General features: G+C 37.4%; 2 protein-coding genes and 1 long non-coding RNA gene across 4 annotated transcripts; 2 read left to right on the forward strand and 1 right to left on the reverse strand.

Annotated features, from left to right (window-relative positions):
- Nucleotides 1-1,696: 1,696 nt before the first annotated feature.
- On the reverse strand, nucleotides 1,697-7,751 carry poll (polymerase (DNA directed), lambda). Of its 2 annotated transcripts, none has more exons than XM_077246731.1 (9): nucleotides 7,693-7,751; nucleotides 7,315-7,447; nucleotides 6,086-6,383; nucleotides 5,810-5,909; nucleotides 5,403-5,723; nucleotides 4,848-5,021; nucleotides 3,631-3,759; nucleotides 2,401-2,569; nucleotides 1,697-2,317 (listed from the first exon to the last, which is right to left on the reverse strand). In XM_077246731.1, the coding sequence occupies exons 2-9, from the start codon at nucleotides 7,421-7,423 to the stop codon at nucleotides 1,956-1,958; spliced, it is 1,662 nt and encodes a 553-aa protein (XP_077102846.1). In that variant the 5' UTR covers nucleotides 7,424-7,447; nucleotides 7,693-7,751; the 3' UTR covers nucleotides 1,697-1,955. The 2 variants fall into 2 exon arrangements, with proteins under 2 accessions (XP_077102846.1, XP_077102847.1); XM_077246732.1 differs by lacking the exon at nucleotides 7,693-7,751 and adding an exon at nucleotides 7,515-7,603.
- A 193-nt stretch (nucleotides 7,752-7,944) lies between these two features.
- On the forward strand, nucleotides 7,945-17,477 carry dpcd (deleted in primary ciliary dyskinesia homolog (mouse)). Its single transcript, XM_077246713.1, has 7 exons — nucleotides 7,945-8,045; nucleotides 8,283-8,363; nucleotides 8,455-8,570; nucleotides 8,682-8,815; nucleotides 11,824-11,846; nucleotides 15,088-15,167; nucleotides 15,797-17,477. The coding sequence occupies exons 1-7, from the start codon at nucleotides 7,982-7,984 to the stop codon at nucleotides 15,899-15,901; spliced, it is 603 nt and encodes a 200-aa protein (XP_077102828.1). The 5' UTR covers nucleotides 7,945-7,981; the 3' UTR covers nucleotides 15,902-17,477.
- On the forward strand, nucleotides 11,876-13,176 carry LOC143753893 (uncharacterized). Its single transcript, XR_013207834.1, has 3 exons — nucleotides 11,876-12,597; nucleotides 12,745-12,807; nucleotides 12,924-13,176. It is a non-coding gene; the product is annotated as an uncharacterized LOC143753893 (long non-coding RNA).
- Nucleotides 17,478-23,486: the final 6,009 nt, after the last annotated feature.

The raw sequence follows: 23,486 nt of genomic DNA on the forward strand, positions 1-23,486 counted from the left end.
TTGCTACGGCCAAACCATTTAGCATTCTCAATGTCTTGACTTAATGCTGACTGAGTTTGGTTGCAATCTGATGAATCCACTAGGAGGAGTATATCAAATTCCAGGGCATGCTTTTTTCAAACAACCCATAATAGCCAACTTCCTGTTGGGCGGGCGTATGACTTAGACTGTGAAAGTTGTTCGGCTCGATGAGATCTATGAGTGTATGAAGTTTGGTTACTCAGGGTATATGCAGGAATCATAGAGATGATTTTTTACTACCAACACAACATCAAGCAGCAGCCCTTTTTTGGGGGGTGTGGGAGGGGTATACAAAGCACCACTTACTACTTACTATAAGTGTGACACTGTCACACTCATCATATAAATTAGGTACAATAATGTTTAATTGTGATCATTAAGTATTGTCATTGTCAATTATGTTTTTTTTGTATTGTCGAGTTGAGTTTCAGTTGTCCTTATCTTAACCCTAGCCCTAGAGTTATCCTAACCATAGCCCTTAGCCCTAATAAGGTGAATAATAACCTTGGCACTTCTCAAAAACAAATTACACTTAACAACCATAAACATTAATAAAGATTAATAATAAAGTGTGTCATGTCACACACACTTATCCACAAACACACATTCTCACACATGCAGACTTAAGCAGTGAATTTCCATCCCAACATAACATGTTTTCGAACAATTCCCCAATGCCCTCATTAGAATTATATGAATGATAGTTGGCTGCGATGTTCTCAGCCCTGAGGGCTGATGTTTGTGACGGTAAGGTCTGTTGTCTGGCTATCGCTGCCGTGGTGGTGCTGGTGGCACTGGTTTGCTGCTGAGGTGGTGCGACGACAGCTGACCTTAAGTTGGCATGATTTGCCGCGAACTGTGTAGTGCTGCTAGCATCGCAAAACAACGAAATATGGAGCTGCTCCCCCCTCACGCGAATCCGCTGCTGGTGAATGTTCGATCTACTGTGTGACTTGATAGCAGTAATGCCGTTCAAGGAAACATTTATAGTTTTTTTGCAGACAGTGCAAAAAGCTTCCCGGTCATTCCCCATGACGGGTCGTCAACCCAAGTTTGCTAAAACTTACATTTCCCCATTTCACACTGTAAGTTTGGTAGAAAATAGAAGCAAGTGGCTAATATCAACTGAGGTAAAAAGGCGGTAAATGTTGTTGGCGTCGCTGATAGGCTATCAACCACGGAACTCACAGTTTACTTCTACGTCATTGCTATCAACTCCGACTCACTCAGGTCCTGTTAGCGCCGTATATAATATGTAAACTCATATTGAGGTGGTGATGAAAAATTTACTACCAATTCAAATTGCGTTTGTTACCTTTTACTACCTTTCAAGGGCCTTAATTTTGGTAGATTCTTTTTACTACCTCACGGACAGAAAAGGAGTGTGCTACAGAGCCCCTCAAATACGCCCACATAAAAGAGTGCGTCACAGAACCCCCCCCATCACAACTTGTGCCTAGCCATGAGATGTCCAACGTGTGTGCAAAGTCTGCAAGAGTTTTTGAGCTTGTAAAGGGCCCCAGAAAAGCTTTTAAGTTCGAAAAAATTCAGCAATACAAAAAAAGTCATCAATACAGCCCATGTTGAAATGAACGATAAATTTCAATAATGTCCACTTTCGTTCTCCAGTAAGATGGCTTGCTCATCCAATTTATTCATGAACGACACAAGTTCATACTTTTTGAGGGGTTTTAATAATTTACATATTTATAGTAGCATAAATAGAGAGAAAATAATTCTCTCATTAATAAACAATAAAAAATCTCATCTTTGACTTTGATATCAGGATTAAAAATTTCAATTCCTCACTATAGAACAACCTTTTATGCACTCATACATTAAAAATGTGCTTACAACAGCATGATTCTATAAAATCATAAGGAGTTCGCATGTAAAACTTGCAGTCACATGCAAAAAATAAGAATCTAGCCTCGTCACCAGTCACGCTCATGTGGTTCTCTATAAGGTATGCCCAGGTGTTTGAATACATCCTTCTCTGCCAGTGTGTGTAAAGGAGTTCCTGCCACCAATTTCACGCCACATTGCCGCACGACAGCACAGTTTAGCGAGTGCTCTGATAGGCTCATGTGTTTGGTCTTAGCCAATGCCCTCATTGATCGGTTAAAGTGGGCGGAGCCAGTGAAGTACAGAAGAGAACATGCAAATTCAGCATAAGGCACTACAATGATGTCTAGGCGTCTGTGGCGCTGTGAAGGGCCTGGAAGCCGGCAGACGCCCATGTACTTCTTCTGCTCACCGTTCTCTTCATGGCTAACAAGGTCATCTGTCAGGAAACCTGGATGGTAAAATAAATATCAAAAATGGGTTTATTGAATCAATCTAAATTATTCTACATTTCTCTGTAATATCACAGTATACCGCTCTGATGGAGGAAGTGCAACACTTTGCTGAAAACACCCTTGTGCGATACTCCATCAGGGTGAGTGATGAGAACATCCACATCTCCACACGTGGTCTTGCCCCTGCGGTATGAGCCACACGCCATAACCACCAGCTGTGTGTCCACACTGTGAGCTGCCTCCTCCACCTGTCAATCACAAAAATATTAATGTTTTTAAGTCGTATCATTTATTTTGTTCATATGTAACAGTTTTTATATAATTGATGTAATTTATATACACTTATTTAAAAGTTTAAGGTAAATTTTTTATTACTACTTTTATTCAGCAAGCATACATTCAATAGATCAAAAGTGAAAGTAAAGACTTTCTTCTGGACTTTCTATTCAAAGAATTTAAGGAAAAAAATGTTTAAGCAGAACAGAAATGTTTTCAACATTTATAATAGTAGGAAATAATCACCAGATCATATTAGAATGATTTCTGAAGGATCATATGACACTGAAGACTGGAGAAATGATGCTGAAAATTCAGCTTTGCCACCACAGAAAAAAAATGTAATTTTAAAATATATAAAAATAGAAAACAGTTATTTAAATTGTAATAATATTTCAAAATATTAGTTTTACTATATTTGATCAAATATGCCATTTTCATTAAAAAAAAGGACATGGTGATTAAAAATGTACCCATGCTTATTTGTACCTAGCATTCAGGCAATTTGGAGCTGAAACGCTGAGGGAAAATAAGTTTACATGCTCTACATATCATTCTGTCAAGCTAGAACAGCACATGCTGCCCTCATCTGCCCTTTTTATGTATCAGGTCTGTTTAGAGGAAAACAGGGGACTGTTCCAAGTAAAAGTAAGAAAACAATTTCCTTGGGCCAAAGACTCCGTAAGGGAGCTCCGTAGCTTCTGACTTATGACGCGCCAGCTTTCAAGGACTCCCACTCTTCCTATGGGATGAGAGACTCACTAACAATATCTGTTACGTCCATCAGCCAACAGACAGAGACAGATTGACAGTATTGCTGCTACCAATGCAAAAGAGTTTTTTAACCTGCTTGTGCTTTAGAAATTCAGTTTTATTATTTACTGCTTTGAAAATCAAGTAGATACATTCTTGTTCTTCACAACCGGATGCTTTTGTTATGGATATAAGGAACAAAGGAAATCCCTCTGTTAAATCGCTTGGTTATAGCCATTTTCTTTTACTACAGGCCATTTAAAATAAGGTCTGTACAAACCTTTTTCTCGATCGCATTTGCTTCACTTCTCGGCATCCGCTCGAGGAGATCATCGTAGTGTTTTAGTCCGATCCTTAGAGTGTGATTCAAAACTGCCTTAGTGCGAATATCCTCCAGTGTGCGAAATCCCTGATAATAAAAGAAATCAAATCATCCATTTAAACTTAAACGTAAAATATTATGGTTATTACTTAATATTATTGAAAACTGTATTTTCCACAGAGTACAAAGCTGCTATAAATGTTCTGCACTACTAGTAACACCAAATATTCCCCATCTAGGCTTGGTAATATAGCATTAAAGTGTGTTCCGCATGACTGTAATTTTCGACCGCTACGGCAGTCACTGAGGAGGGTGAACCACAAAGGGTTGCAGGGAACCTGGCATTAGCTGGCTTACTTCTGAATGGAATGTACTGACAGTTTACAGATGACTTTCATGCCTGAGAACACTAAAATTTGAAAAGTGTCCATTGTTTGGACATCAGGTAATCCGGCACTAAATTCACATTACTGGTTGAAGTTGGCAGAGAGCTACCTCCATGTTTTTCCTGATTAACTAACGGAGTCATATGGTGCATCCCAATTTGTACTTATGCACTATTCTATGACGTTTTGTAGTATAAATACGCGAGTAGTGTCTTCACATTGAAAATTCCCAAAAGATCAAATTGAACTTGAAATACCTGGATTATGCACTTAATTAACCAAGAAAAACAAAGTGTGGAACGTTGGACACTTAATAATGCACTCGACTGACGCGGACTCCAATGTTGCATGACAAAATAACCATATTAAAATTCATACACTACACGGTTGAGTACATGGCACATAAGTTAATTGTGTATGAGTGCATAGTGCGTTATTGGGATACAACTATAGCCTTTTTTCCCTAAGGCTGTCATAATCCAAACTGTTTTGGCGATAATTTATTATTTCATTCCCTCATTTTAGTTAAATCGTGACCACATTGTACCAATTCATTCCCTCGGTTTAGTTAAATTTGTACAACGTGACCACAATTAAAATAAACCAAGGGAACAAAATAATAAATTAAATATTTTCGTCTGTCATGTGTGGGGCTCCATATAATTTAGAATAATAATGTTGCATTACAGTGGAACCTGGCATACAAATGCATTTTTTTTTTATTTATTTTTTTTTACATATGATTAATATCAAAGAGTGAACTACAGTTTCCTTGTATAACAGTCTTACCTGTTGATACCACATCTGTGCAGTCTTGGCCCCGGCACCCCAGATGTTAGTGAACATTTCAAGAACAGGTACTTCCTCCCCAATGTGATCCAGTTTACGCAAGTGTCCGCTTTCCATGATTTCCATGATCTTGTCTGCCATGCGTTTACCAATGCCTGGAATTTTACATGCTTCCTATACATAGAAGGGGTAAAAAGCATGTTTATGTTTAAGGTATTGTTTTTTTTACTGAAATAATTATTAAAGAAGCCAGCCATATTATGCCCTTTTACAAAGTCTTGATTTAGTTTTTGGGGTCCACTAGAATAGGCTTTCATTTATTGAATGTTCAAAACTTTTGCAGACATTTTTCATGCTCAAAAAGCATTACACATTAAATTAAGTTGAAAATGTTAAAAAGCAAAATAATAAAGTATTTTATTATTACTAAATTAATTACTGTTGCATGCTTGAAACTACCTTTGCAACAGTACCCATTAGTGTTCCTAACACAAATAAGCACCTCCATGAACCCTAAAACCTCATAAAAGGACTCATATGCCTATCTGAACTGACCTCATATGAAGTGATGGGCTTGTGGTAGCTTTTAAGGGCATTGATTGCTTTAGAGTAGCCCAGAGCTCTCCATTTATCGCCCTTGTGTGTATAAGCTTTTGCCAGCGGCTCCAGTTTGTCAGTTATGTGCTTGTTATGGTTCTCCCCTTTAGTCGTGGATGGTTGGGAACAGACCCACTTCTCGGACAAAACTGGATTCACTGCCAAACTCTGGCTCTGGTCTTGGTTGCTCTCAGATGGGTGAACGCCACTGATCAAGGCCTCCAGATCATTCTGAGATACACCATCTTCCTCATGGTGCTCCTCCTGAATATCTGGCACCTGTGAAATGAGTCATATTAAATGCACTGCATGAAAAAAAAAAAAAAAAGATTCTCAAAATAACCTCCAATCCTTCCCTTTCTTACCATCTCTGTGGGATTTTCTTGAGGATCCTGAGCTACTGCTACTTGTGGAACTGGGCTGACTTCCGTCTCATTTAACTTCTCAGAAGGGGCAACTGTGGGACTGAGCACATGTACATTTAAACATTTATGTCTACACAACTTCCTTTAGAATAAACATTTACAAAGGTATTCAAAAGTAAAACAACAGGTGTCTAAATATCAATGCAGTTATACACATTTCTTAAATAAAATCACAGGCAATGCCACTGAAATTGAGTCTAGTGTCCAGTGCCCTACCTCTCAGGAGGAAGGAGGCTGTAGTCTTCAGGGGCTAGTAATCTTTTCTCACAAATGCAGGAACTTAACCAAGTGCATTTGACCAGTTGAACAGCAGAGGGCAGTCTTTCCACTTTCAGAAGCCTCAGAGCTCTATTACAATCGACTGAATCATCCACCACAATGTGTGTGCAGATGGGAGAGAATGTGGACACTACCTGTCCTCCATTCTGGGTGATCTGTCGATGGAATATATCACACCTGGCTTTCCCTATACCAGCTGGAACTATGTATATTGTGACTCCTTGGAATAATGTACCTAAGAAAAAAAAGAAGCAGACATTTAAAACATAACCACTACTAGTACTCACCAGATTGGGCTGACTGAAGCAGGTTGAGAGGAGCAGGAAGTTAAACTTTAATAATATAAATAATTATAATACTCTATTATATATTTTAATTCTTTAAAAAAAAAAATTACTGGAAAATTAGCAGGTTGAAATTGTTTCAGAAGATTCATATATTAGAATAGAAATCAAGTCAGTTCTGGCAGGTCACATCAGTCAAGCTTGCATCAGCTGATCCAAGTCTACCTATAGGAATATGATGCCTATCACAGCATCCCTATATATAAGGCCCACACAGTATTATCAGCAGCTTTATAATGTTGCTCAGTAGCCAACTACCCTCCCCCATCCCTATCCCCAGCTCCAGCTCTCTTCCAGTCAGGATTTGGCCTTCTAATACTCCTCTTCGAATCAGACTGTCATTCATTTATTGTCATTAAGAATGTGATTGATATGGATGGGCAGGGAGTTCTTGCCCAGAACAAAAACATATATGTCCAATACAAACTGTAGTCGAATTGTCAGTCATCTTTGACGTTAGTGGTCCTGACAGAACTACTTGTTCAAGTTGCTTCGGTAAGTTAGGTAGTTTTGGTTGATTTCTAAACAAATCCAATATCTATGGAACTAGGGCAATTCCATTGTTCTTTTTTTTTTTTTTTGGCATAATGGTGATTTTCATTAAAACTAATTCACGGTCACATCCTAAACCATAAAATGACCGTCAAATTAAAAGGAACAGCACTTCACCACTCAAACAAAGATACATAATTCAGTGGAAGAAATAGAATGATATCTATTTGACAAAATATTTACATTAAGTAAAATAAGGACTGGAACTTCAATCTCTCAAACAGTCCTTGTTGCTTTACTCAAGTGTACTTTGAAGGGGGAATTATGAACCTGTTATTGGTTTAGCGGGCGTCCGCTTGTGGGGAGGCTCGTCCTTCTGAACATTCGGCCTGGGTCTCTTTACTTTAGGGAAGGCTTTCAGGATACCATGACCTTCCATTCCGGCCAGGGTAGGGAAAGGAGCCTTAAAAACAAATTGATTGGGATCAGTAGGCTTCACATATCTACAGAAATACACAGATCGAACCTACAGAAGGGTGTTAGCACAAGCAGAAATACTATCCGAAGAATCCATTAGACTAATGTCCTCATATGCAACCAGAGCAGCAAGCGAATAAACAGATTGCTGTGTTTTAAAACAAATATTAAACAGTATAAATCTCTTAAAGGCACAACAACTTATAATGACTTAAAATACCCCAACCTTACCCCTTCCAGCTACTTTTTCTAGGAACAACACACGAGATCAACGGATCGACTTCCGGGTCATAGTCAACACTAGCGTTTGCGTTTTTTAAAAAATGAAACATTTTAAATTATACTTTGCTTTTGTAACGTTACTTAATTTTAATACTTTTCATATTGTTATAATTACATATATCATTGTAAATACATTTTGTAAATGCATTAAAGATACGAAATATCTTGTTTGAGAAATAGCAGTTGCCTTGGCAACTTCAGGCGTGGGATTGTTTGAGGAAATGAAAGCGCATGAAGCATGGCTGTCCAACACTGGGTAAATGCGCTCAGGAAAGCCAAGAAAACAGCCATAATATCGGATGGTGCGCATATATATTCTGTATTATTTTTTGATTTGCTATTTTGTATGTCTATTTATGCTGGTAGTCTTGCTAATACGTGTTATAAGTCGAATACATTTGCTACTGGCTAATAGCATTGGAGTCTATGCAAAATATCATAACATACCTGTTAAAAGAATGTTTTTTTAAAGCGTGAATATTGTTCGATGTAAAGTACAGTATGAATTGACAGATTCTTTCATATGCCTTTCTCATTAGGGAAAAGGAAAGCTCATTATCTGTTTGAGGATGGAAATGAGATGGCTGAGGAGTATGACCTGAAAACTGACGAACTTGTCTGTAAGTGACTATCGTTTTGTTAATGTTTTTGTTTAATTAAATCTCATACTAATTTAGATTTGTATTTTATAATCATTCCATCTTTCTTCAGTGCGAAAGTGGCGACATAAAACCACTTTTGGAGGGCAAGGGCAGTGGACATGGGAAGTTGGTGAAACAAACCCAAACGACATAACCTCTGATTTAATAAAAGAGAACAGTTCAAATGTAAGATTTCCTTTCATTTTTCATTATGTTTAAATGACTGTGTTTTAATATTGATGTGTGCTAGGCACCTGTTTTGTTATTTAAGTGTGTTTTTTTTTTTAATGCCCACAGCCATTGTTCATGCGTAAGGACACAAAGGCCAGTTTTCAATGGAGGATCCGTAATATTTCTTATCCTGTTGAAGTCTACAGTGTGTCAGCAGAGCCGACGGAAAGATGTTGTGTCATTCGAACCTCAAACAAAAAGTGAGTTCTTTAAAATTGATGCAAGTAGGAGGCTTTAAACCATTTCAAAATCAACTAGTCTTGATTGTGGCCTATGAAAGGAGTGTTTTAAGTAATTTAGCGTTTATTGACTGTATATGTTCATGTTGTCTGACTAAAATTGGACAAAGTATCACATTTTGTGTTAAAGTAGGTTGTTTATGTAATAGTTGTACAGTATAATGTGTGTGTGTGTGTGTGTGTGTGTGTGTGTGTGTGTGTGTGTGTGTGTGTGTGTGTGTGTGTGTGTGTGTGTGTGTATACTTTAAAATATAATTTATTTCTGTGGCCAAAAGCTGAATTTTCATCAGCCATTACTCCAGTCTTCAGTGTCAAATAATCCTTCAGAAATAATTATAATATGCTGCTTAATATTTTTTTGGAACCTAACTTAATAAAAAGTTAAAAATTACAACATTTTTTTCAAAATATAATGTTTTTCTAACAATAGAAATCTTTACTATCACTTTAAATTACAATTTAACACATCCTTTCTGAATAAAAATATTAATTTCTTTTCAAAAAAGAAATGAAAAACTTTTGAATGGTGGTGTATATTGTTTCAAAAGATCTCTATTTTAAAGGGGTGGTTGATTGCGATTTCACTTTTTTATTTTAAATAGTGTGTAATGTTGCTGTTGGTGCATGAACAGTATCTGCAAAGTTGCTGCTCTGAAAGTTCAACGTAAGCAGAGATATCGTCTTTTAAAAATCAGGAAGTTTAATGCCTACAAAAACGACTCGAATGGGACTACAACGAGATACTTCCCGGGTTTTATACGTAACTAACCCATAATCAACCCTCCCTCCGGAATATGCAAAAAAGGCGGCATGGCCATATTTCTGCGGCTTTGTCGAAGAGGAAGAGTTATAGTAGAGAGCAGTAGCCATGCCGTCGAAAGTGTGTTATTTTCACCCAGCTGTCAGGTCTTCTGTGTTCGGGCTTCCTACGGACGCGGTAGTTCGTCAACAATGGCTACAATTTATGTTTGATTATGTTCCAGAAAATTACAATCGGACTTTTAGCTCTCTGTGCTGCGCATTTTACGGTAGACAGCTTCCAGAATCTCCACGAATTCAATGTCGGATTCAACAACAAACTGTTACTAAAACATGAAGCAGTTCCAACTTTAAAACCAGAGGCAGCAGTTGTTGGGCCACAACCAGTAAGTAAGACTTAATAATTTTAAGTGTATTTGCATGTATAATTTCAGGCGTAATGTTTTAGTTCTTATCAAGGACGTAAAAAAATGCCAGCGCTGGCTTTAGTAACCACTTAGTTATGCTATTTCCTGTGTCTATGACAAACGCGTACAAACATTTTAGACCTGAATTTGTAATTATGTACTAATTTTGTAAATGTATTTTCCATGTATACTTTATGACGTGATTTTTCGATTTGATCAAGAACGTAAACTAATGCCAACGCTGTTTGCCTATAGTAGCCAGTTAGTTCGATGCTATTTTGTGTGTATAAGACAAACTGCTGCTGTTATCAGATGTTTTCACGTTCTGTTGGCATTTTAACACAGTTGCCACATGTACACCAAAAGAAAATGATACACTGAGTAAACTGAGTTTTGTGAATAGATAAACGGTTGTTCATTATATCGATAAAACAATAACTTTAAAAAACGCTACTACTCAGTCATTTATTCAGTTATATTAAACATTTAATCAGGAGAAAACCGTATCTCAAAAGCCAACAAGCAGCAGTAGCATTTTCAAGTAACAGCGTATCGAAATTCTTATATAATAATAGTAGAATAGAATAATAATAATAATACAAAAATGTACCATTATGAAACGTTTTGTAAGATCCGTGTTTGGGGAGGTTCTGCTTGACTCTCTTCATTGCCGCTTGCTGGGTCCGGCAGTTTTGACACCATTATTTACATTTGACCGGAGCACATGCAACTTTCGCCCATAAAGGCGTGAAGTTTACGGACTACGTGCGCTACGCAGTTTAGCCAAGTGCAACACACCGGCCCAACCAACCAATCTGAGCCCATTGCCTGTTTCTGAGCGAGTGGTTTCATAGAATCAGGAAGTCAACCGATCGTTCAAATGACAGAGGAGAAAGCGGCTTACAATAAAGGTGAAATTTATGAAAAATAAGACTTTTAAAAAAACAAAACCACGAAGACATGTTATATTCACCCCATAAACAAAATCATGCAAAGGAAAAAAGCAGTAAACTACCCCTTTAAATAAATGTTGTTCTTTTTTAAAATCTTTTTATTCATCAAAGAATCCTGAAAAAAGTATCACAGCTTATAAAAAAAATATTAAGCAGCAACTGTTTCCAAAATTGATAATAAATCAGCATATTAGACTGATTCCTGAAGGATTATGTGACACTGAAGACTGGAGTAATGGCTGATTAAAATTCAGCTTTGCATCACATAAATACATTTAATTTTTTAGTATATTTAATTTATTATTATTATTTTAAAATAGAAATCCATCATTTTAAATTGTAATAATATTACACAATACTACTGTTTTTTCTTTCTATATTTTTGATCAAATAAATGCAGGCTTGATGAGCACGAGACTTCTTTCAAAAACATTAAAAATAAGTTTGTAAGCATGTTCATTTATGCATTCATCTTAATTTTAAATGAAATTGGTCAACTTCTGCTTATAAATTCAGGATTACCTAGTGAAAAGCAGTGTTATTTTAGTATCATATAGTATACTATTATAGTTCTATAGTATCCGTTTTTTACATCAAATTTTAGACAAGCTGAAATTTGTTTTTTATATTTTATTTTATTAAGTTAAAGTTTATAGCATTTCGAGTAATATAAATATTTTTTTATGGTTTTAGTTTTAGTTAGCTACAATAACCCTGGTGAAAAGTATTGATGAACTAATTGTTTAGTTGCACAAGCCCTACAGTAGCCCTATAGGTGGCACTGTTGATCTAGATGGAAGATGGATGGCCGGCCATGAGAAACATTCTTGTTTATCTCCTCATTTCCTAGGTACTATAAGAAGTTCAGTATTCCAGTGCCCGGTTGCATAAAGCACCTTAAGTTTTTCCCTTAAGTGTGGGACTTAAGGCGTGATTTCCCCTTAACTAAGGGAATGATTTAAGGGTGTTGCATATAATCCCTTAATGAGTTCTCTTAGGTAAGGGAAACCGTTAAGTGTTTCACGGCAGCGATCCAGGTTTGCCGTTATAAAAATCTATCGTTGCCATAGATACGCTCCTATACACATTAACCTAGGAGCTTTAAAACAACGAATAGCCTAAAGAAATGGATAAGGAAAACAAAAAAAGAAAGCCAAACTGGACTGAGGATGAGAAGTGTATTCTTCTAGATGAATATGGGAAAAGAAAAGGAATTTTAAGAAGCAAATTTAATCCCGTCATAACTGCTGGCAAAAAAAATAAACAGTGGGAGGAAATAACCGAGAAAATTAATGCACGGAACTTAGGAGTAAAGAGGACGGTTTCAGAGGTAATTAAAAAATATGAAAACATCTCTGTGGGGGCAAAAAAAGAAATAAGCATTCATAAGAGGGAGTCCAACAAAACTGGTAAGAAAAAAAACGCTCTTAGTTTTTTCTCTATTTTCTTCGCACGCACCGAGAGCTAACGATAACAAAACTGTAGGTGGAGGACCACCGCCAACAGAATTATCAGAGACAACTAAACTGGTCCAAGACATCCTTGGGGCGGACTCACCTGTCCTGGCTGGCATCCCTGGCGGCTTAGAGAGTGAAGTGACTCAACCAGAGGAATGTAACACGGAGTGAGAGAACATTATTGTCTTAAATTAAATAAAATGTATCTCTATGGGGATAAACGATATGAAAATCACGACAGGCGTAGTAATAAAATATTTTTATTTGTATATAAATATAAATTTTGATTGGTATTTCTTTGTTTCACGCGTTAGACCTTTCCAGCAATCAAAGCAACACCGACAGAGCGCCAGCAGTACGCCAAACCAGGCAACAAAGTGAGTTATTTATTAGTTAACAATTATTTTAGTTTTGTTAATTTGACTTAGAACAGCCCCAATATTATTTATTATATTATATTTCATAATTCCTCCAAAACACTTGTGAATTGCAGAAAGACGCAACTACCCTCTCCAGCCTCTACAAGAGAAGAAGTGCTGGAACTGCAGAGAGACGTCCTACAGCTACAAAAAACAAAGCTGCAATTGGAGATCGAAAAAATTAAAAAGGAGAAGGAAAATCAAGACCTTTACAACATAATTCTTAACAACAAACTGTTGCAACTACAAAGTGAAGGGAAAATAACAATAACATCACTTGACGAATAAATATATTATTATAAATACATTTTATGACATATCTGAAAAGTTTTGTATTTATTTATGTAATTACAAGGACAAATATATTAACAAAATTCCAATAATAATAGCAAAATACAATATAGCTAATATATTTATAAAATATTAATACTAAACAACACTAGCCTATAAATTATAATTTATAAATCATTACATTAACTTGCAACTGCTAACCTACTATATACATTGTATCATTAACATTAATAATAATTATTGTAATAGGCTAATAATACATTTTATTAATAATATTACTACTGCTGCTAATATATATATATATATATATATATATATATATATATATATATATATATATATATATATATATATATATATATATATATTTAAATATTAGCCTACAACTATTGGTCATACTAGGCCTGCTAATTAAAGAATGCATTTACGATGGCATCTCTGACAACAAATCCAGCCTGTTGGAAATCTTGCTGCAGAAGATTTGCTTCATGAGCCTCTTCTGCTTCATTACCCTCTTCTTCGAGCTCATCTTCCTCTTCGAAGGCAGAATACATCTTGGACATGTTAAAAAGAACAACGCAGGCGACAATAATTTTGCAAGCCCTTGGAGGCTCAACGCGCAGTTCACTGTGGAGACAGTGAAATCTCCGTTTAAGCTGTCCGATCGTCCTCTCAACTATCGACCTTGTGTGAGTCAACGCACTGTTGTATCTTTCCTACAGGACCAAAGAATAACCATAATTATCAACAAGTCAAAATACATTTTAATACACAAAAAAATATCAATAAGTTAGACAACATATGGCCTATGTTTTTACGTTCAGTTTATGTTTTTTTAAAGTTAGTAAAGAGGATTTTTTTTTCAAGTCAGTTTAATATCAAGTTGATATAATTTGTACATCTTAGTTGTCTGTAACATTATTAAATACATGCCTGCGCAGCGTTAAGGCAATTCATGAAGGGCGTCATGAGCCATGGTCGGCAGGGGTAACCACTGTCACCGAGCAGAAGACCACCGTGCATTCCAGCTTCAAAATCTCTCCCGATCTTACTCTCTGTCAAAATCCTAGAGTCATGTGTACTCCCTGGCCACGATGCAACGACATTTCTTATTCTGCACAGATGGTCACACACTAACTGCACATTAACAGAATGGTAATTTTTCCTGTTCACATACTGATCTTCGTGCGTGCGGGACGCTTGAATTCTGACATGTGTGCCGTCAATTACACCACTTATTCGAGGAAACCCCGCTTTCCGAAAAAAAGAGGTTTGAATGACATCAAGTTCAACACCAGATGGAAACGTCACGGTTTGGCTTAAATGACGGCAAAGGGCCCCTGCAACCCTGTGAATAACTCTACTGACGGACGACTTATGAACGTGGAAAACATCTCCCACTACAGACTGGAAACTCCCAGTTGCAAAGAACCGAAGTGCTATAAGTAACTGAAGCACAGAGGGTAGTGAGTGGTTGCGCTGGGTAACATGGCCAAGGTCGCCTTCCAGTTTGTCAGCAATTTCATAGATTCCGCGGCGATTAAATCGATATTCTCGAAGCAGTTTTTCATCGCTAAGATGATCCAAAGGGTTCTCCCTATCCCTAAAAATTCTTCTTGGCACATAATTATCTTCAATTGGTTCCATAAATTCAGCCATGTCGTCTTTTTTTGTCCGCGTTACTCTTAAGGTAAAGTTTTCCTAACCTTAAACTGTACTTAGGAAAATGACAGTTAAGGGGCTTTATGCAACACTTAACGGTTTTTAAGGGATTCCTTAAGTGAAAAAACAGCATTTAAGGGAAATTCTAAGTGTTTATGACGTTTCACTTAAAGAAACCCTTAAGTACCATATAAGGGCATTTTCTGCAACACCCTTAAGTTTAAGGGAAACATAAGGGCGAACTTAAGGGAAAATTACACTTAAGGTGCTTTATGCAACCGGGCACAGATCTCGACCGTTGCCAGCTGCCTTTGGAGAGCGCAGCCTTGAGTTTTACCCACGCCAACAACACTTTAATCATCAGCGTGAGTGAACTCTCACCGCTAGTCTCACTTAAAGGACAATTCAGGCCAAAAATGAAATCAAAGTTCTCAATGCTTCGGGTTGCAGGTAGAGACCCTAATTATGCTACCGTGTTACTGTGGGGCTATTTTGAGCCTTGCTAGTGGTCTTAACTAGCGATTTTTATTCATACTTATTCGATGCCCCATACACTAGCGTTATAAGCTAATCCGTGGTTAAACTGAAAATAACGTTAAAACTGGGTACATTCGATTATCATGAAAACACATCCCAGAGAACGGTCGACTCGGTACTCATGTGTTATTTAGCCGGAATTGTCCTTTAATCACTTTCTCTAAGCTCTTTCTGTATTGTAAGGTATGTATTCACAGTTTTTTTCCGCATCACGTAGAGGAACTTTCCCTTTTGCATGGATCTGGGACCAGGTTGCCAAAACCCTAATCCCCACTAAGAGAGCAAACAATTCTGGTCTCAGATCATCAAAAGGGCAACTATGCCGTCAGTTTTTATAGGTTCACCTAAGTAGAGAAGGTTGAACTGAACTGCTCTCACCTCTGTTGTCTGCTCCAGTACTCAGCTATTCCATCCAGCAAGGGATTTTTATATGGAGTTTCTCTTGCTTTTGTTGTAGTACAAGAAGCCCAAAGAGATTTTAGCACTGGAACAGGAGCTGCTTGTGGAACTGAAGAAACTGAAGGGGACAAGTGAAGGAGATATTGACTGTAAAACTCAGTGAACTGCTGTGGATGCGGAGCCTTTGCGTTATTGTATTTGTCCTGGAAGCGGTTCTGCACAATCACTTCAGCTCTGTGTCTCACATTGGCATGTTTCTGTCAGCCTTGTGCATCCAAGCAACTCACTTACAATGTATGTTCTTTTTCAATGTAAAATTTCAAATAGTGTTCTGAATGATGTTCCTACAGCTGTTCTTTGTTAAATAATGCGTTCACTGACTAAAATTAAATAAAATTATTATAAGAAGTTTGTTTTATTCCAGCTATTTCCACTATACTGTAACCTAAAAAATAGAATACAAGTGTTGTGAGATAAATCATCACTTAGTAAACACTGTTTGTACATTTAGGCAAGGTATGTTTATACAGGTACATATCATATGCAATAGTAATTCAAATTTAGCATAAAAGACTCCAAAAACATACAATAATTATAGCAGATGCATAAGAATTAAAAATAAAAACTGACTTAAATTAAAATGTATTAAAAACAAATCAGAAAACATACATAAATAGATAGTAAACAGCAATTCCAATAGGGTCCTCACCATCGGTGCTCGGGCCCTAATGATACAGTGCAATCAGCAGAGTGCTCATTCAGTAAATGTATCAAATTCATAAACTGACTACTTGTGCATCTAGCAGTTGTCTAGTTGCATTATTGGAGATTCATCATCATATTTCTATAACATGAAGGTAATTGAACTTCAGTTTCCATATACTGCCATTTCCACTCATCAGTTTCTTTGAAGTGAATCGTGGGAAAATTAAACATTTAATTATTTTTATTTTTTATCTTGGTTCCTTGATTTTATCTGTATTCATCTCAAGTTTATGGATAATGCATGGACCACAGTACTGTTGTTTGTGTTTCTACTGTAAATAGAATACTACAAACTCAAAGTCTTTGGTGGTTTAAGCCAAGGGAAAGACAAAACAATACCATGTGAGTATATAGTTTCTGATTCTGGTGACTCTTCACTTCTAGTTCCCACTCCACCGTTTTTGTGCCAAACCAAGAGATTGTATGCATATAACAGGCACTAAACCACAAGTCGTTCTCACTATTGTGTATAATGGCCTCTGAGGATGTTGTTTTCGGCCCTGGAATTCACCAGCCAGGGTTCACGGCTGACACTGCAGTCTCTTGTTTTGGGTTTTTACATGGAAACAATTTAATATTTTAGAATGACAAAGGTGGAAAATGTGGCAGATGGCACGCTGTAAAAAGTGATCAGTTGACTTGACTTACATAAGTGATAAACTTCACGCGTAATTTAAAAAAATTAGTTATGTTAACTTGACACTTCCACATAACTTATTTTTTTTTTAAATTTTGCACAAAGTTTATTTACTAATAATTTGAAGGCAAATGCTGTCCTTACTTTTTAAGTTAAGTCAACTGATCACTTTTTATGCATGTTAATTCATTCATCTGTATTATTTAAGTTGTAAAGCTTGTTATTTTATTGTCGTTTTGGGTTTTAGGCATTACACTGTCATCGTTACAACATTGCAAATATTGTAATACCTTTATTATACACATTCACATTAAAACAAGTTAACTTGCATTGTTTACATTTTGTTTTGAGTATTTCAACTTGTTTACGAATTTGCCCTATTTAATTTAAGTTTTGTGGTAATCAACATTATGCCGTGCACAAGTGCTGCCAATTAAAGTCGAGATGTGATGAAAGTCGTGACAGATCTATTCTTCTTAAAAAAAGATAAAGAAATATAGGGAGAACTGGTTAAATCCATCAGTTGTTGATTGGATAGAGGCAAATGAGAGCTTGCAAATGTAAGAAAGGGACAGATTTTAAACAGACAAAATGATTGGAGACATACATCACCAGTAAGAAGTTTAATTTTACTGGAAGATTGTTATGACATGTTGATTAAAAAGTATGCGGTATAATATATATATATATATATATATATATATATATATATATATATATATATATACACACACCTAAAGGATTATTAGGAACACCATACTAATACTGTCTAATACAATAAAGATGCTCTATTGGGTTGAGATCTAGTGACTGTGGGGGCCATTTTAGTACAGTGAACTCATTGTCATGTTCAAGAAACCAATTTGAAATGATTCGAGCTTTGTGACATGGTGCATTATCCTGCTGGAAGTAGCCATCAGAGGATGGGTACATGGTGGCCATAAAGGGATGGACATGGTCAGAAACAATGCTCAGGTATAGGCCGTGGCATTTAAACGATGCCCAATTGGCACGAAGGGGCCTAAAGTGTGCCAAGAAAACCTCCCCCACACCATTACACCATCACCACCAGCCTGCACAGTGGTAACAAGGCATGATGGATCCATGTTCTCATTCTGTTTACGCCAATTTCTGACTCTACCATCTGAATGTCTCAACAGAAATCGAGACTCATCAGACCAGGTAAAATTTTTCCAGTCTTCAACTGTTCAATTTTGGTGAGCTCTTGCAAATTGTAGATGAGTGGTACCCGGTGGGTTCTTCTGCTGTTGTAGCCCATCCGCCTCAAGGTTGTGCGTGTTGTGGCTTCACAAATGCTTTGCTGCATACCTCGGTTGTAACGAGTGGTTATTTCAGTCAAAGTTACTCTTCTATCAACTTGAATCAGTCGGCCCATTCTCCTCTGACCTATACCATCAACAAGGCGTTTTCGCCCACAGGATTGCCGCATACTGGATGTTTTCCCCTTTTCACACCATTCTTTCTAAACCCTAGAAATGGTTGTGCGTGAAAATCCCAGTAACTGAGCAGATTGTGAAATACTCAGACCGGCCCGTCTGGCACCAACAACCATGCCACGCTCAAAATTGCTTAAATCACCTTTCTTTCCCATTCTGACATTCAGTTTGGTGTTATATATATATATATATATATTCATTGATGTATTCATGGATATATATTCAATAAGATCAACATGCATTTAGAAATATAGATAGGGCGAATTTCCATTCATACCAACTGGCATTAAAACCTTAAAATATTCCTTTAATGGCTAAACATAAGCTTGTTAAGTTCTGTTAGTTTAGTTTCATTTTCATGGACTTTTAGTTTATTTATCTTCAGTTACTTGTTCCCTTTGTTCTACTTTTCCACCAGTCTTTAGTTACAATGGACACTCATGGAATCAAAACACCTGTTTGCCATTTAGTTTGTTATCATTGTATATTTAAATTCTTCCTTACATTCAGGTTATTGTCTAATATTGTTTGTGCCTAGCACTCTCTTTCGTGGTGTTCGCACATTTCTGCACTACCTGCTTTTTCGTTATTTAATAAACATAAATGGACTGAAACATTACATTTGTAAAGCGTAACGTATCTGTGCATCATTTTGCCATAAATGCTGCTCAAGATCAGTGTTTTGATTAAATATACCTTTAAAGCTGCAGTAGGTAACTTTTGTAAACAAATATTTGTTAAAACTGTCATTATGTCCTGACAGTAAAATATGAGACAGATAATCTGTGAAAACATCAAGCTCCTCTGGCTCCTCCCTGTGGTCCTATTGCCATTTGCAGAAATACACTGATCACCCCTCTCTTGCACAGCACGAGCGCGTACCATCGTTCGTGACTCCTGTTCGAACTCGTTCATCCAAATGAACGAATCCTTTTTATAGTCATTTCGTTCATTCAATGAACGAAATGACTCGAAAAAAGATTTGTTCATTTTTTGTACGAGTCTTTTTCAGAGTAATTTCGTTCATTCAACGAACGAAATGACTCGAAAAAAGATTTGTTCATTTTGATGAACGAGTTTTAACAGGATCACGAACGTGCATCACAGAACAGAGCAAGGCGAGCATTTGTGCTTATAAAACTTAAAGTTTTTTATTTATTTTTGAAATGACCGATCGTTTTGCTAGATAAGACCCGAATTCATCGTCTGGTATCGTTTAAAGCCCTTTGACGCCGCACTGAAACTGTCATTTGGTCCTTGAAACGTTTGTGTCCTATTGAAGTCCATTATATGGAGAAAAGGCCTGAAATGTTTTCATCAAAAACCTTAATTTTTTTTCGACTGAAGAAAGAAAGACATGGACATCTTGGATGACATGGGGGTGAGTAAATTATCAGCAAAAGTTTTTTTTAAAGTGAACTAATCCTTTAACGTTATCTCACTAGCTATTTATAACTTATAGAAAGAGAGCAACGTTATAAAGTTACATGTATTGCAAAATACATCATTATTTGAGGACCAAGTTTGTAGTCAAAGTATTGGCAGGCCATAGTCAGTGTAAAGCATATTGTTGATGTTTTGTCCCTATTAGTGAATGTTCCATAACTGTTTATAATCCGCCGTCATCGGTGGTCCTGCTTACTAGCCTGCGCGTTCACGGCAGGCTCCGCTGTGGGGGAGGAGCTGTGGAGGGAGGGCTGTAGCGTAGAAGAGAGCAAGGGGGTTGGACCTGAAAGTTGTGCTTTTTCAAATTTTCAGGCTTAGTCAACATTTTCTCAAAACTCCCTACTGCAGCTTTAAAGAATTGTATAAGTGTGAAGTTATACATGTTAAGATTCAAGGATTTTTAAAGCAGTTAACTGTCACCTGCTTCAATATTCAACGTCCCATGACGCACCATGGAGCCTGATTTCTGGCAACACTCTTCTGGTGATGGTGATGGTAGCAACTGTGGGGACATGCCATTGACATGAGCTGTCAACATTATTTAAAACATACCGTCCGTTCACCAGAATCTGCAGCTTTTGCAGGGTGTTAACCTCTCATTGTAACAGCCTCGTATTGTCCACAGACAGACGGAAACCATTGTGCATCATTACACTCGTGTGTTGACAAGCAGTGCCACGAGCCAAACATCTGCACACATCATTGAGACCTTCTAGGAGGAGAGCAAGAGTCCTGGCGCTGTCTTCACCCCTTCTTGCACTGCCCAAAGATTGTACGCTCCAGTTCACAGCAATATGAGATTCCATATTCATCCAATATCAAATGTCCAGGGGAGATTGTTGGCCTGAGGTCTGTGAAAAATTATTTAGAAATGTCTTACATGGAAAGAATCAGATGACTAGGGTTAACTGCTACCGAGAGAGATTCTTATAGTTCCACCTTCTATTTCTTACAGTCCTGTTTTCTTAGAGGTACCGGCTCTTCTGACAGACTGGTGACCAGTGGTCTGAACTTTTGGCAGATGTTGACTGTTATCAGTAAGTCAGAGCAGATAGAATGGGTCTTACAGGAGCGATCTGCAATCCCGTTAGCATTTTGGAAAGAGTTATTGAATACTGATACTTTAGCAATGCAGTTTTTTCTTTAAAACTGGGTGGTGGTCAACATTTGCATTGTTTTGTTTTTACATTGTTTGACTCAAGTTTCCAGACCTTTGACTGGATGTCTGGTCTATATTACAGCTTATTCTTGTAACGCCTACAGCTTGGCTGACATGTAAAGCAATCAATTACAGTTAGCCTTTTTGAATTCCCGCTTCCATTAGGTCAATGTGTTTTGTAAAGGTTTTTATATGTAAGCTCAAGGTATTTTCACATTTTATTCTATGAGATAAAATACATCACTATAAGACTATAAGAGATTTCTAATAAGTGTCTAAATGTGACTGGATTTTACTGCACAACCTTTACTGGATTTATGCCCAGATTTGCAGTCTGGAGTTGATGCTAATTGCCAAAAATCAGAGTCAGTCTGCAGATTTTGGGCAGTCAGAGAACAGAAAATCTTGTAGAATATGATGGACACAGACTCAGACTAGATTCAGACTGTGATTCCATCCAGTCTAGAGGATTTCAAACATGTTTTAGAACACATATTGTTTTAATTTGCTGTGTGTCTATGCGTTTCTGTTTCTGTATGAGCTTTCAGAGCTGTGTTCAGAAGAATGTAAAATTCTGGTGTGATCCTCAGTTGTTTAGTGCATGATGTCCAGTTTTTCTCTGTAACTATTTACAGGAACATGTATGATGCTTTTGTCTTTTATAATCTGTTCACGTTTTAAAAGTTGTGCAGTGTAAACATTGAATGTTTTATAATACCTGCATCATATAATACCCTGTATAATACCTACATCAAATTTGTAGCAATGGTCTGGTTTATATACTGGTATGTTTTTTTAAAAATGGATAATGTATGAACAATTCTAACTTAGGAAATTTGTGGTTAATAAGCGGACACAAAAACAGTTCCCTTTTAAAATACTAAAATTAAGTCTAATTTTTTGAATGATCCAAGCATAGAATTAGCCTATAGTGGTCTTTTGACAAGAACAGAACAAAGCACCAATTTAAATATAGATTTAGTAGGTCAATAAAATGCTTTTCTAGATGCTTTTCTACCACAACGTGGCTCTGCAGATGGAAGCAGTCCAAGGGCCAACTAACAAATCAGAAGTCCTGGGAAAAGGCGACAGGGCGAAGAGCTCAGTGCTGTGATTTTTGTTCAGTGTCTCTTCTTCCCTTTCTCCCTCCCCATCCTGAGGCCTCAATGGTCATGCTCAACTGCCTCAACAGAGAGACACTCTTTTTTGGCCCTTTTCATTCGTCTGTGCCCCTCATTGCCTCTTCCCAGCCATTTGCCCTCTTTCAGCCCCTCTCGCCCACATCTCAACCCATAACACCCCCCGAAACGTTTTCTCTCCCCCCGATTCGCTCTTGGTTTCTCTCTCTCGCCCGCCCTCACCCCCTCTGTGTGACTGGGCTTCCTTTTTTGATAGCTGACCCCTCCTTGTGTTATTATTCAGGTCCACCATTGTATAACATGTTTCTTTTCTACGGTGCCTACAAAGGCAGCATTTGATCAGAGGGTTACGGTGTGCGGGTCGCAGAAATGCAACTACACGGTGGTAACCTTTGTTTGGGACAGCAATGGTGGGTTGACCTCATCTCTTCTAAAGCAAAAGGCCCAAGCTATTCAAAGGCCCAGTCTCACTTGCTGAGCACATTCAATCGAGGCCGGCCTGTCACAGATATTGCCTCACAGTTATCTGAGGCTCAGGCCTCTTTTACTAGGAGTTCGACTGCTGGGCCAAAAACATAACAACAGCTATACGGTCCTGGAGGTATACCTCTTGAATAGACCCGAGCATGCCCTTGAGGTTTCTCTCAGGCTGCTGTTGTTGTCAACTGAATAAGCCTGACTCTGAAAGAAACTGGCTCCCAATTTGGCCGACTTCTGTTCCTGGAGGCCTTAGACTTTAACCCACACTTGTCGTGTTCGTGTTCTTGATGCGCCCACACACATTCAGTGTGATCTATGAGATAGCGAGAATTCAACCCGTCAGCTAATGATCGCTGACTCCTTCAAAGCAAATTCAGCATAGAAGCGCATCTCAATGGAGTCGAATCAATCACGGTCCGAATTTAAAGTTCCCACAAAAGACTTTTAGGGAGTCAATGAATCACACACCCAATAAACTTGTTAAATCAATACATGAATTTAATACACGCTCTAAAATAAATATTTCCACTTTTTGAAGTATCTTACAATCTTCCAATAAAAATATATAGTCATGTACAAACAAAAAAGATGCTTTTTGATAATGTCACTACTCATCATGTATCTGTGTGAATCTGTGTGTATCTGCATACTTTTGAGATTATGAG

The sequence above is a fragment of the Siphateles boraxobius genome, unplaced genomic scaffold, assembly GCF_051911475.1.
Source record: "Siphateles boraxobius isolate OS27281-9 unplaced genomic scaffold, OSU_SipBor_1 29, whole genome shotgun sequence".
Classification (NCBI taxonomy): Eukaryota; Metazoa; Chordata; class Actinopteri; order Cypriniformes; family Leuciscidae; genus Siphateles; species Siphateles boraxobius.